Source organism: Sphaeramia orbicularis, chromosome 17 (genome assembly GCF_902148855.1).
Source record: "Sphaeramia orbicularis chromosome 17, fSphaOr1.1, whole genome shotgun sequence".
NCBI classification, from domain to species: Eukaryota; Metazoa; Chordata; class Actinopteri; order Kurtiformes; family Apogonidae; genus Sphaeramia; species Sphaeramia orbicularis.
Genome location: NC_043973.1, coordinates 2602840 through 2615362, shown reverse-complemented (window position 1 = coordinate 2615362; position 12523 = coordinate 2602840). Strand labels below are relative to the sequence as shown.

Below are 12523 nucleotides of genomic sequence, written 5' to 3'. Positions count from 1 at the left end.
TTGTAATATGAGGTTGTCGTTTGTCATTATTTTGTTGGTTTATTTGCTTGATTTTTCTTTTATTTGTTGTTTTTTTCTGTCCACCATGTCTTGTTAATTGCATCACTAATAAAAGTAAAATACAACAAATTACAAAAAAAAACAACTAAGTGTCTAAGGTGGACACTGACTTTTCCAGCTACAGACCATGGGTTTATATGACTGGGACACAGGAAATCATTTGGTGTCATTTAGGGAAAATGGGCGTGTTTTAGTGTTAAGAGTCACTTTTCAGAAGTTGCCAAAAGCTCCAAAACAAATTTTCAAAGTAGCTAAAATTATTCCTCGGCACTTCTTTTTTTTTTTTTTTTTTTTTTTTAAACAAATGTATTTATTGATATTTCAAGCTTTATAATTCTTAAATACATTCACAAAATGTTCCTTGTTAAAAGCTTCAGATTCTTTTATTACATGACAAAGCAAACAACAAAAAATAAACATGAACAGAGAACCTCTCGGCAAAGTGGTACCTTACTCCTATGACAGTGTCAGGATCAGAAAATAAATAGAAAGTAAAATCAAGATAAATCAATAACAACAGTGCTTGATAACTGTGCAGAAACACACCCTTTTACCTTTATCCAAAAATACAAATATGATGCAAAAACCAACTTAATGCTCTGTAAAGTCAGTCCAAAATAAGTCGTTAATGGGTTCCATCTCTTCCTAAATAAGACCATGGTAATGCTGAGGTTATTTTTTCCACTGTATATACCCTGATGAGTCCCTCTTTCCGTTGACCAACAGTAGGGGGTAATGGCTTACACCAAGACACAGTTATGTTTTTTGCCACCGATACAAGAATTTTGAATAAATACATCTTTTTCTTTACACAAAAAGTCAGTTGCTAGGGTAGTCTGAAAAATTCCAAATCTAGCAACAAAAGTGTTAAGTTGGCATCAATGCTGACGACACAATATGGTCACTGCATCTGATGTAGGCCTGAGACAATGGCTCAAAGATGTACTGTATGTGAACAGAAATAGTTAATATCATGTTACTGAATGGTGCTGTCTTCAAAGGTGAAGCTTCTGGTGTCTTCTGAGGTGAAACGGAAGAGTGAAGTTTTTCCCGCACACACCACAGCTGTGCGGCTTAAGGCCACTGTGGAACCGCTGGTGTCTCAGGCAGTTGTCTTTCCTAGAAAACTGCATGGAACAGATTTTACAGCTGAAAGGCTTCTCTCCTGTGTGCACTCTTTGGTGCGAATTGAAGCGGTTTTTATGTTTGAAAGACTTTCCACATTTGCACTTGTAGGGTTTGACAGACTGGTGTGTGATCTTGTGTGACTTTAGGTCAAATGCGCGAAGGAAGCGCTTGTCACAGACTGAGCAGGTAAACATTTTCTGATTGATTCTCTGCGGAATCTTTGCTCTCCTGTTGTTCCAACTGACGACATGCTCTTCTGCATTTAGTCGTGAAGGAGACTCCAAGGCCTGATCACTAGCGACCGCCGGCTGTGAAGCATCTCCAACCCATTCAATTTGAACTGACACTGCGGCGGTCCTTCCTGAGCACACAGACAACGTCTCAGGCTGTACTTCCACTGGTACAAGCACAGAATCATTTGTAATTTCCTCTGCTGTGATTGGTTGAGAGTTGATGGACCTTTCTGTGTTTCTGTGAGGATGATGGTCGTCGTGAGAGGGGAAAGTCTGGCTGTGATGTGGCATTTCATGCTCCTTCTCAACAGAGTTTTTCTCAAACAAGCTACTTCCAGGAGGACGCCAGAGTGAGTCATCAGGCTTCACTGCCTCCATAGAAAAGAAGGCCCATGCGCTCGTCGCATTACCAGCTGTTGTTTCATGTTCGTCTGCTGGTTCACATTTCACCACTGGCTTCATGTCACAGTTCTGCACTGTTTCACCCTGAGACTGAAAGTCTTCATTGTTTGGCTGGAGATAATCGGCAAATGTTTCCTGGTCGTCTGCTTCATCTGAAATTAAAAGAAAAACAAATATATATGTAAATGTCACCAAACTCCACAAATACAACCTTAACCCATAAAGGCCCAGAACTACTTTCTATGATGACGTCCAAATTAATTTGTCTCTATACTTTACCATTACCAAGTCATTTATTGCCATTTATTATGACATTATCCTTTGCATTTTTTTTTCAGTGAAAATCATGTATTTTTCTGTATTTATTTCACCGACTATGTAGAGGTTCATAAAAGCTCAGCGTAAATTCAAAGGTTGTTATATGAAAATAGAGGAAACTGAAGAAAATGTGACTTGAACAGCAAAAAATATCAACTGAACACAAAACAAGTTAGAATTTTAATTAATTTTAATTAGAATTATCATTTTGGTATTTTTATTCATTTTGTTTATTTCATTGCTCATTTTCCCATGATATTTATTATTTTGTAGATTTCTTTGTTCTTTGTTTTATTTATAACTTTGGCTGTTTTTTTTTTTCATTCTGTTGCTTTTTTTTCCTTTCGTCTTTTATTCGAGTTATTTATTTATTTATTTTTAGCATTTTTTCACCTCATTTCATATTTTGTCCACAGTATGTGAGACTACACAATTGTGTGTCAGATGTGGTAGTTTGCAGCTTGGGGGCCCACCAGGGGACGATGCTCTCACTGTTCCTGTTCACATTATACACATTGGACTTCACGTCCAATTCTACACACTGTCACCTGCAGAAGTTCTCTGACAACACCGCCACTGGTAGCTGCGTGACTGAAGGGAAGGGACAGGAATACAGGGGGTCACCACAGACTTCATAGACTGGTGTAAGTGGAACTACCTGCTCCCGAACACCAGCAAAACCAAGGAGATTATGATTGACTTCCACAGGTCACCCCCACCACACACCCAAGTGAACATCCAGTACTTGGACACTGAGATAGTGGACTCTATTAAGTACCTGGGTGTTCACCTCAATAACAAACTGGACTGGACAGACAACACAGACGCCCTGTTCAAGAAGGGCCAGAGTCACCTCCACCTGCTGACGAGACTGAGGTCCTTTGGGGTGGGCGGGGCTCTTCTCCAGACATTTTACGTATGATACTGTGGTGGCACCTGATAGTACTGTTTGCCATCGTGTACTAACTGTGTCAGTGGGCAGTGTCTTGGGCTGCCCACTAATGCTAACCCTCTGTCTACAGGTCATTCCTCCCCACAGCCATCAGACTATACATCTTAACTTATTTTCCCCCTGATGAATTGAGTTTTCAACAGTTGTGATAAAAGGCGTTTTTTCAAGAAAACACTAAATATTCCCTTGTGCCACTATTCTTACAACTAACTGTACTTATTAGGTTTCGGACAAGTAAAAGTTTTTTGATGTTTATGGTCGATACAGATCAAATCGATATTTACTGAGTCTAAACTTAGACACTAAGATTTTCATTTTTAATTTTTAAGGTGGAAACATAACAGTAATATTTAGGTGGATGTGACCAGCAATTGTTCCATTTTCCTGGTTCCCTAGTCCAACCACATATATCAAACATTTACAATCCTGGAAAAAAACTTTAGCAGTGACAAAAATTTTGTTTCCTTAAGCTTTTTCCATGTGTTTCTGTGGTAATCTGAGAAACAATCATAAGCTATCGGTAAGCAGTAAAGATTAATATTGGCAAATAAATCACAGTTGCAAAAAGTGACATCTTACTGCCAAAACTTTCAGCCATTTCTTTATGCCAAACTGATTTATTTGAATGATGCTTTCATAATTTTTTTCTGAAATTGATTGTAAATTTCTTCTGAAAGAAATAAAACTCTACAATGATGACTTTCTAAAACAGTGGTCCTCAACTGGTCTGGCTTTGGGACCCACTATCACCCCTCAATGACAAGCCACGACCCAAATTGATAACTGTTAAACTTCTTAAATTTATTTTACAAAAAGTTGGTGTGTTTTGAACCTGAGATTACACAGAGTATCACAGTATGCCAACACAGAAAACTAGTTTAATGATAAACCAAACTGACCAGCAGGTGGTGGTGTTAAATACAGAAATATTGCCTTTAACACTTAACTGGGTACATTTTAAGCAAAACCAACAATGCGCACTCAGTTAAAAAATGCAAATGCATTCAGTCACTTATTCAAGAATCAAACACTCTGAGGTTTTTGTCCTCATTGTATGTAAAATCATATCTGATGTAGTGGCTGTCATACCTGAGTTTCACCTTGGTATGAATGGACACTCTTCTTTTATGCTGTGAAATGTCTGTGTTAATTAGGATTACAGCGCATTACCGCCTCCTACTGTTGTGGAGTGTGAATGGGCGGCACTCAGCTCCATAAAAGTGAAAGCACAAGTCACTGAACCACTGACAACAGGTTTAAACCCCCCAGATGAGAATCACTGTTCTACAGTAATTTTTAATTAAAATAGTTGTAAATAGAGGATACTACTGTCATTTTCATTCCTGGTCGTTCTGCCGAATTTATTAAAACAGCATAAAAATTCGCTAAAGCGTGTTGATTTTTCTTGTCATCCAAAAGGTTTGGTGGTTTATGGCCACACCTGATAATTTTCAGAAATTGTGTGTGAGGTTCGGAGGGCGGCTGTCCCCTGGATGCTCCTCACCTTTCATATAGTTGTGATTCTCAGCTGTCTGCACCAGAATTCCCCGTGTTTCACGGCTGGCACCTGCCTCTTGGGCTTTGCACAGTTCATCTTCCAGCGCCTTCAAACTCGCCTTCAGCTCCTGGATCTCGCTGTCCCTTCGGCTGATCTCCATCCGCAGGACGGTGGTCCCGTCACTCACCAGTTTGTTTATTTCGACCACCGCTGCTTTGGCCAGTGCTTCCATTATGGCTGCGACATGCGGTTCGAAAGAGGCCGAGAAAGACATTCTCTTGACTGATAAACTCAGTTAAAGCATATGAAGCGTCTGACGGTTAAACTTCGCCGCCAACAAACCTTTCACCTGGATTGTTTTTGTGTACTTCCGGGAAAAACCGCAGACGGATGTGACGTAATGACGCACGGTATTTTTACCAGTGAACGTCATGTACTTCCTAGCATAACCGCTAAGGATTTGTAACTGGGAAAGTACATTTCAAACTAGATTAACTGTAATCTCTGAACTGCCCGAATGTATCAACAATCACACAGCCTTTCTTAAACTAAAAACCCGTATGTTTATATCCTGTTAAATATAAATAATGTAACAATCCTTATAATTATAACCCTTACATTTAAACATATCACTAATAATATTTTATACTTTACAAACATTTTCATAGGTTGATTCTAGATTTGATAAATGTACTAATGTTACAATGTTGTGTATTTTTGCAATAAAATACTGGCAACAAATGGCTAGTAAGACAGTATAATTTCTTGTTTAAAGATATGAATGAGGGTTAAACGTGTTACAAACTTGAGTGTATTTAATACTTGAAAATGTATAATCTTTAATCCAAAAACAATTTTAAAGTATTGACCATAAAAAAAAAAAAAAATATATATATATATATATATATATATATATATATCTATATATATATATACTATATATATATACTATATATATATTTTCTTGTTACTTATTGAGGCGTTTATTACGAAATCTTGGATAAGTGTTTCAGGGTATAAACTGTGCCCAAAGAAACTAATAATCTGCTTTTGTTTTGAAAGTCTGTTTGTTCCCCAAGTGACACCAGACTTTGTTACAACTTGGAGGCTTTTATGTTGAAATTCAGGGTCAACTATTTCAGAATATGAATTACGCCCAAAGTAAAGCATGCATGCCTTTATTTACGAAATCTGCTTCTTCCTGAAGCATTTTTTGTCGTATTTGTTTTATCTTGGCAACTTCAATTTTTTTAAAAATCCAGGCATCATATATAAACTCATACTATACATGTTGTTACATATAAAAGACTGTCATTTTAAAGGTCAGCTGCAGTCAGAGCAGATGTGTAGTTGTGTGTAGTCTGCTATATTTATTATTATTATTATTATTATTATTATTATTATTATTATTATTATTATTATTATTATTGTGTAACACATGCTTTTATTTACATTGTGTGTGTATTGTCATTTTCTATGTGTCCTGTTTGTGTCAAAGTGTGTAATACTATGTGTTGTAGTAGTGTTCAAATGAATCTATATATTTTTTTAGGTGTCAAGAGAACCCCCTCCAAAAAAAAAAAAAAAACCCCAAAAAAATTGAAATATGAAATAAATACTAACAATAAAAATTATGATTTTGGTAAGTTTGACCTATTGCAGTTAATCACAATTTAATTACAACAGATTAAAAAAATAAGGCAAAAAAACACACCATATTAGAAGCAACTGTTTATTTGCGTCATCTCCTAAATTCAGTTTCAATACATTTCTTTAATCATTCCAGCTCCTCTGTGACCTATACATATACTGTATATATACATATACTGTATGTAATTACAACAATAGACAACAAGTTTAAGGAGGCATTACTCGAAGTGAAGGCTCAACTTTGCTTTTAAATGTTTGTTTATTTTATCTTTTGCTTTTGAACTGAGTTAAGATTATGAAATTATTGTTTTAAATTATGAAAAGTACCCAAATTATGTTTTCATTTAAGTTACCTACATGACAATATTTTATGATCACATGCATTGGTTAAGAAGAATATACAAAGGTATAATTTTGTGATTCAAATCAATTTTATATAATGCCGAATGAAAATACAAAACATCTCAAGGCACATATACTAAGGATCTTATGTTATTGAAGACCTTAGAATAGTGTTACATGTGGCATGACCATAGTAAAATTTGTTTTAAATACTCAGTTTCTGGTTAAGTTTTTTGTGTTTCCTGAAAAATCTGAAAAAATGCTTTTTAAAGATTATTATTATTATTATTATTATTATTATTATTATTATTATTATTATTATTATTATTATTATTATTATTATTATTATTATTATTTTAGCAAGGTGATGATATGTTTAAAATATATTTTGTATGGGCTAGGCATATGTGTCAATATATGACATTACATGGAAATACATGTGTAGATTCTCCTTCTCATAATTCTACACTAATGAAAACATAATTAACCCTTTCATGCATAGTGGTCACTATGGTGGACAGCTATTCTACATCTGTTCTCTTGTGTATTCATGGGTTTCGTTGTTTTAGTTCCATATCAGCCAACACAGTGGACGCTCATGTGCCATCCCATACACTGACATTCACACCATCACTGTAACTTTGCTGTTCTTGATAAACCTGATCTGCAGTGACATGTTTGAGTGTAAATCAATTGCTAATAAATATTGGGAATATGATAAAATGTGAGAAAACATCAGATCAGCTGCATTAAAAATGTTTTGATTTTATAGTTTTCACACAGTATATCACTTCTGATACTGCATTCCTTGCGTCAAAAATTTAACACATGGTGTCCAGAGGATTGGACATTTTTGGAACTCCACGAAAAATGATGAAGGTAGATTTGTTTCTTTATTTCTTTAACCAAAAAAAAAAAAAAATCAATAAAAAAAATACTTCAATAAAAAAAAACTTTTCAATCAAAGAAAAAAAGATTTCAAATTACATTTTTTGGATCGTAATTTTTTTTAGTTAAAGCAATAAAAAAACAAATCAACCTTCATAAAAAATAGGTTCAATAAAAAAATTCAATCATGTTGTTTTTTCATGCCTAAAGAGGGATAAAAACACTCAGGAAAAAAATCTAGACTAAGGTTCTCGTAATTCATGCATGAAAGGGTTAAATATATATTGGTCATTTCTGGAGGTAGTTCCTCCTAACTCTCCCTAAGTCTCCTAGACTGGACCTTTAAATGCCTTTTCACCTTTCATTCCATCCTTCCTGTGTGTTGTCTTCCAGTTTTAACATTTTATTGAACTATGATTTGGTAGCTAACTTGCAGCAACTGAGACATTTCCTGAAAACATCTCTTGTTCTCAAGTGTGTGATGTGAAAACAGCATCTTTAGTAGCATTACACAGTTAATACTGTTTGTGCAGTTGCAATTTTACTTGAAAAAAACAAAACAAAAACAACTCCATCAGTAAAGGCAGCATTTCACCAATAAAGAAACACAGCCCTTTATGCTACAAAAATAGTTTGCACAGTCAGATCAGTTTTCTCTACACAAACCTATTTACTGTACATCATGTGCCCAGTCCCTGTGTCTCTCCTTCTCCTTTTCACTCTCCTTTCCCTTTCCCCTCCTCATGGTTGCTATGGCGACGGCCTCATCGAAACACATGCTGATGGGGCTGCTCCTGCTGGCGTCCCTGCTGCCGGTACCCTCCTCTCCATGGTCCCTCCTCCTGTCTCCTGCAGCCCTGGGTGCCGGTCTCTCCTTGTCCCCCTTGGCCTCTTCGTCCTGGGCGTCTCTCCTCTCCCTCTGCTGCTGCTGCTGCCGGAGGGTCAGGGCGGTTATTTTGCAGTGCTGCGGCTTGGGCGGCACCACCGGCACTGCTTTGACTTGGTACGTTTTCTGCCTGGAGGTGACCAACTTTCTCCCGACACCTACTAGAGGAGGAACATCCCCCTCCTCACACCTTCCCTCTTTTGAATCATTCGTGTCACAGCTGACGTCCTGTTTACACTTTTCATTTCTGTCTACATGTGGTGGCGGTGTGCACGTTTTGTCTTCTCTCTCTTGGTTCTCTTTTTCGAGCTCATTTGAAACCACTTCTTCTTCTGTGGTAACATTTTTATCTTGACTCACTTTGTCTCCGTCCCCGCTTACATCATCTGACTCTTTTTCCTGCAAGTCGTTGTGCATCAGTTGGTCTCCTACTTCTACTTCTACTTCTACTTCTACTTCTACTTCACTTTCTGTCTTTTGTATCAAGTCTTCTTCTTCTTCATCATCTTCCTCTTCATCCTCTTTCTCTTCTTCTTCTACTTCTTCTACCTCTTCTTCTTCTCCTACAGCCTCCTCTGTCTGCTGTACTTCATCTCCATCGTTCTCCACCTCTCCACTCTTCTTTCCCTTTGTCTCACTGTGATTCCTTTCCTCATCTTCAATTACTTCGAGTACAACCTCCTCAAGTTCCTCCCAAATTTCACAGCTTGGTCTACGAGGTGCTACACTGTCCTCCTCTTTGTTGTCTTCTGGCCTCTTTTCTTCAGGTAACCCATCACCATCAGTAAGTTCTTCTGTTTGTAGAACAGTACAAGCAGTTTCTGTGCATGTGTCCGCTGCCTCTTCATCTACAAAACCACCATCCTTGCCTTCATTACTTTCCGTTTCCTGCACAGAAATGTCTCTGAACTCGTCTGAAGAAACAGCTTCTTCCTGCAGACAGGGTGGATCATCACTGTGAGGATTCTCCTTCTTGTAATCACTCAAGTTGTGGATGTCCAGTTTTTGTGGTGATGGTGGAACCTCCAAACAACACTGAACATCTGTGACCTCCTCCACGGTGCTGAAGCTGTCGACTGTTGCAGCGCTGCAGATGTTTGACAGACAGAAACAGTTTAGACACGTAAAGACGACGCATTAACAAGTATTCCTGCGTTTCAGACAGCTCTGTAACAGTTTGGGTTGGAATCGCTGTACACTGTTTTTATTTCATAGCAAAGAGCCACAGAACTATTGATTGAAATATTTATACCCACATCCAAACACAAAACACGCTCTAAACCAGGGGTGGGCGATTCATTTTCCTTTGAGGTCACATGAGAAACTTTGGCAGTTATTAAGGCAGTGGTTCGCAACCTTTTTGTCTCGTGACCCCATTTTAACATCATACGTTTCTGGTGACCCCAGACATTCAAAACGGAAACTTTTTTTTTTTGGCTAAAATTAATTTGTTTTTGATCATTTGATAGTTTGCTATACTATGTTGCAAATAAACATTAATTTTAGAGGACATTTATTCTATATAACGTATATTATTATGGATGAAGGCAGAAAAGCCAGGTGTAGATTACTGCACAAAGGGAGAATTTGACTTCCCTCGTGTGTCCAGTCAGTCCAGCTGTGATTGACAAGACTGCAAATTAATACTGAACGAACAAGAACTCAAACTATGAATTATGAAAGAGCTGCAGCATCTGAAACTGACCACAATGAACATTTGACAGATAAACAGAACCACAGTGCTTCAGTTTCAGCTTCAGAGTTTGTCTTTTATGTGTTGTGATTGTCTCTCTCAACTCAACATATATTTATTAGTAAGTTTTTTGTTTGTTTGTTTGTTTTTATCAATTACCAGAAATTCCAGTCGACCCCATGTGGGGTCCCGACCCCAAGGTTGAAAAACACTGTACAAGGGCTGGATCAATACACTTGCAGTTCTGTTCAGTATATATCTCTCTATATACTTGACTATTATATAAAAACAGTAAATGCATCAATTCAGTGATACAGTGAAAATGTGGAGCACAGAATACAACTATTTAATGACTCTTCACAAAAACACTTTCAAAAATGTGCAAAACCAGCTCCACATTAACTTTACATGAAAAACTATAAATGTTTCCAGCTTTGTTTGTTTGCATATCTCAGTTCCTTTTTTTTTTCTTTACCTCTGACTTCAGTAAAGAAATACATAGAAGTCCATGTGTTGTTAAAAACTCTGCATTCTAAATCAATCTTTCTTTTTTTGGCGTTAGCTGACATCTTCATGGGCTGAAACTGACCAACAAACCAATCAGTGCATAAGCTTTATGCTAAGTACGGAAAGTACGTGTGAAAAAACGTTGATTTAGGAGAACCTTCAAAATAAAAGCAGTGGTGTTGTATTGGTTGCATCTATTACAATCGTATATATTTGCCTTGACTTTTAATTTGCCAGTGACCTCATGTGGGCCATTTAGGGTCAGCTATCGGGCTGCATGGGGCCCACGGGTCGTACAATACCCAGGTCTGCTCTAAACACTCAGCACTCAAAGATTTTAAGATGTCATGAATGAATGGATCTGTTTAGAGCTGAAACGATTAATCGATTAATTGACTAAAAAACATTATTCTATTACAGTTTTCCTGAATTGAAGCTTCATTTCTATAATTTTGCTGCCGCTAAACATTGGTTCCACTGTTGTGTTTCACACTGACTCTTATTATGATGCACATAACGTCAGGATCAACACACAGTTGTATGTTAGTTTCATGTTCATTTGGAATAAGTTAGTAATCCAAATGTTTTGAAGACTGCAGTGCATATATTGTATTTAGATGTCATTGGACTTGTTGGTTGTTGTTTATATCTATAGATATTTTTATATATAATTTTACACTGTTGTTGTTGTTGTTGTTGTTCTTATTCCTATTTAGATATTTTTTATATATTCTCTGGCATTTATACTATTTTAAACTAATTTTTACCCTTGAAAAAAGACCCCCAGTCTCAATGTGACAACTTGGTTAAATAAAGGTTAAATTAAAAAAAACAATTATTCAAATAATTGTTTAATGGAATCAAAGAAAAATAATCAATAGATTAATCTATTACAAAAATAATGGCTGCAACTCTAGGTCCGCTACAGTATTTTCAGCAGAGAAACCAGGGTATGATTCCTGTATGTAACTTATGGAGGGTTTTATATATATATATATACATACATATATATATATATATATAATATATATATATATATATATATATATATATATATATATATATATATATATATATATATCTTCTTTTCAGTTTTCAGTCGTAATTTTATTAAGTTTAGGAACCAAAACTACTGAGCTGGACTCAGGGAAACAATCATAATTTGGAGGCTAGGCCCTTTTAAAATGTGAATTACAGTATACGTCAGAAAACGTTTGTAACCAAAGCAGTTGCACTTGGGTGGAAATGTCATACAGACCTTTACAACATCCAGATATGTAAATATAATGTTGGCTAGGGACACACAAGTGTAAGTTGTGTCTTCAATTATGCGCACCAAGATGTAAATATCATATCTGACTACAGACACCCTGTGCACATATTTCTTTGTTATGCACCAAAACAGATCTAAGTCAATTTTTAAGTCACTGTGTGTATTTGAATGGATCATATCATAAGTTTTGGCATGAAAACAGCATATTCTGATTTCAGAAAACTGTAAAAGAACTATGCCACCTGGAATACTCAGAAGGAAACTCAGATACTGTTATAGATGGATAATGTGTCTCATCCCACCGTCTGACCACTGACAGATGGAATAAATACATGTCATTTGAATTAGTTGTTTATATATATTTTATTGGTAAAATTTTTACCATTTACTATATATATTTATACTTTTATACTGTTGTTATTGTTGTTGCTATTTCTATATAGATATTTTTCTATATATTTTTACTTTTTATACTTTTTGTGGTTGTTATTTCAGCTGGTTCTGGAATAAAGGAAGAGTTGTTTGTCATTTTCAGACATGTCTGTTTTACATTTTTCCTTTTTTTTGCCTATTCAAATAATCATTTAATTGAATCAAATTGAAGACAATAATCAATAGATTAATCATTTACAAAAATAATCAATAGTTGCAGCTCTAGTTCATATTATGCAGGAAAATGTGCAATAGGAAATA

General features: G+C 36.1%; 2 protein-coding genes across 4 annotated transcripts in view; both read right to left on the bottom strand.

Moving 5' to 3' along the window:
• Positions 1-391: 391 nt before the first annotated feature.
• Positions 392-4959, bottom strand: LOC115436618 (zinc finger protein 16-like). The gene is made up of 2 exons (XM_030159515.1): positions 4598-4959; positions 392-1975 (listed from the first exon to the last, which is right to left on the bottom strand). The coding sequence occupies exons 1-2, from the start codon at positions 4863-4865 to the stop codon at positions 1056-1058; spliced, it is 1188 nt and encodes a 395-aa protein (XP_030015375.1). The 5' UTR covers positions 4866-4959; the 3' UTR covers positions 392-1055.
• A 2678-nt stretch (positions 4960-7637) lies between these two features.
• si:dkeyp-68b7.12 (rho GTPase-activating protein 30) overlaps positions 7638-12523 on the bottom strand; it is a 32185-nt gene continuing 27299 nt past the window's right edge. For all 3 annotated transcript variants that reach the window (XM_030159486.1, XM_030159489.1, XM_030159488.1), the window contains one exon: positions 7638-9444. In XM_030159486.1, the coding sequence (XP_030015346.1) occupies positions 8142-9444 (1303 nt within the window). In that variant the 3' untranslated portion in view covers positions 7638-8141. The remainder of the gene's footprint in view (positions 9445-12523) is intronic.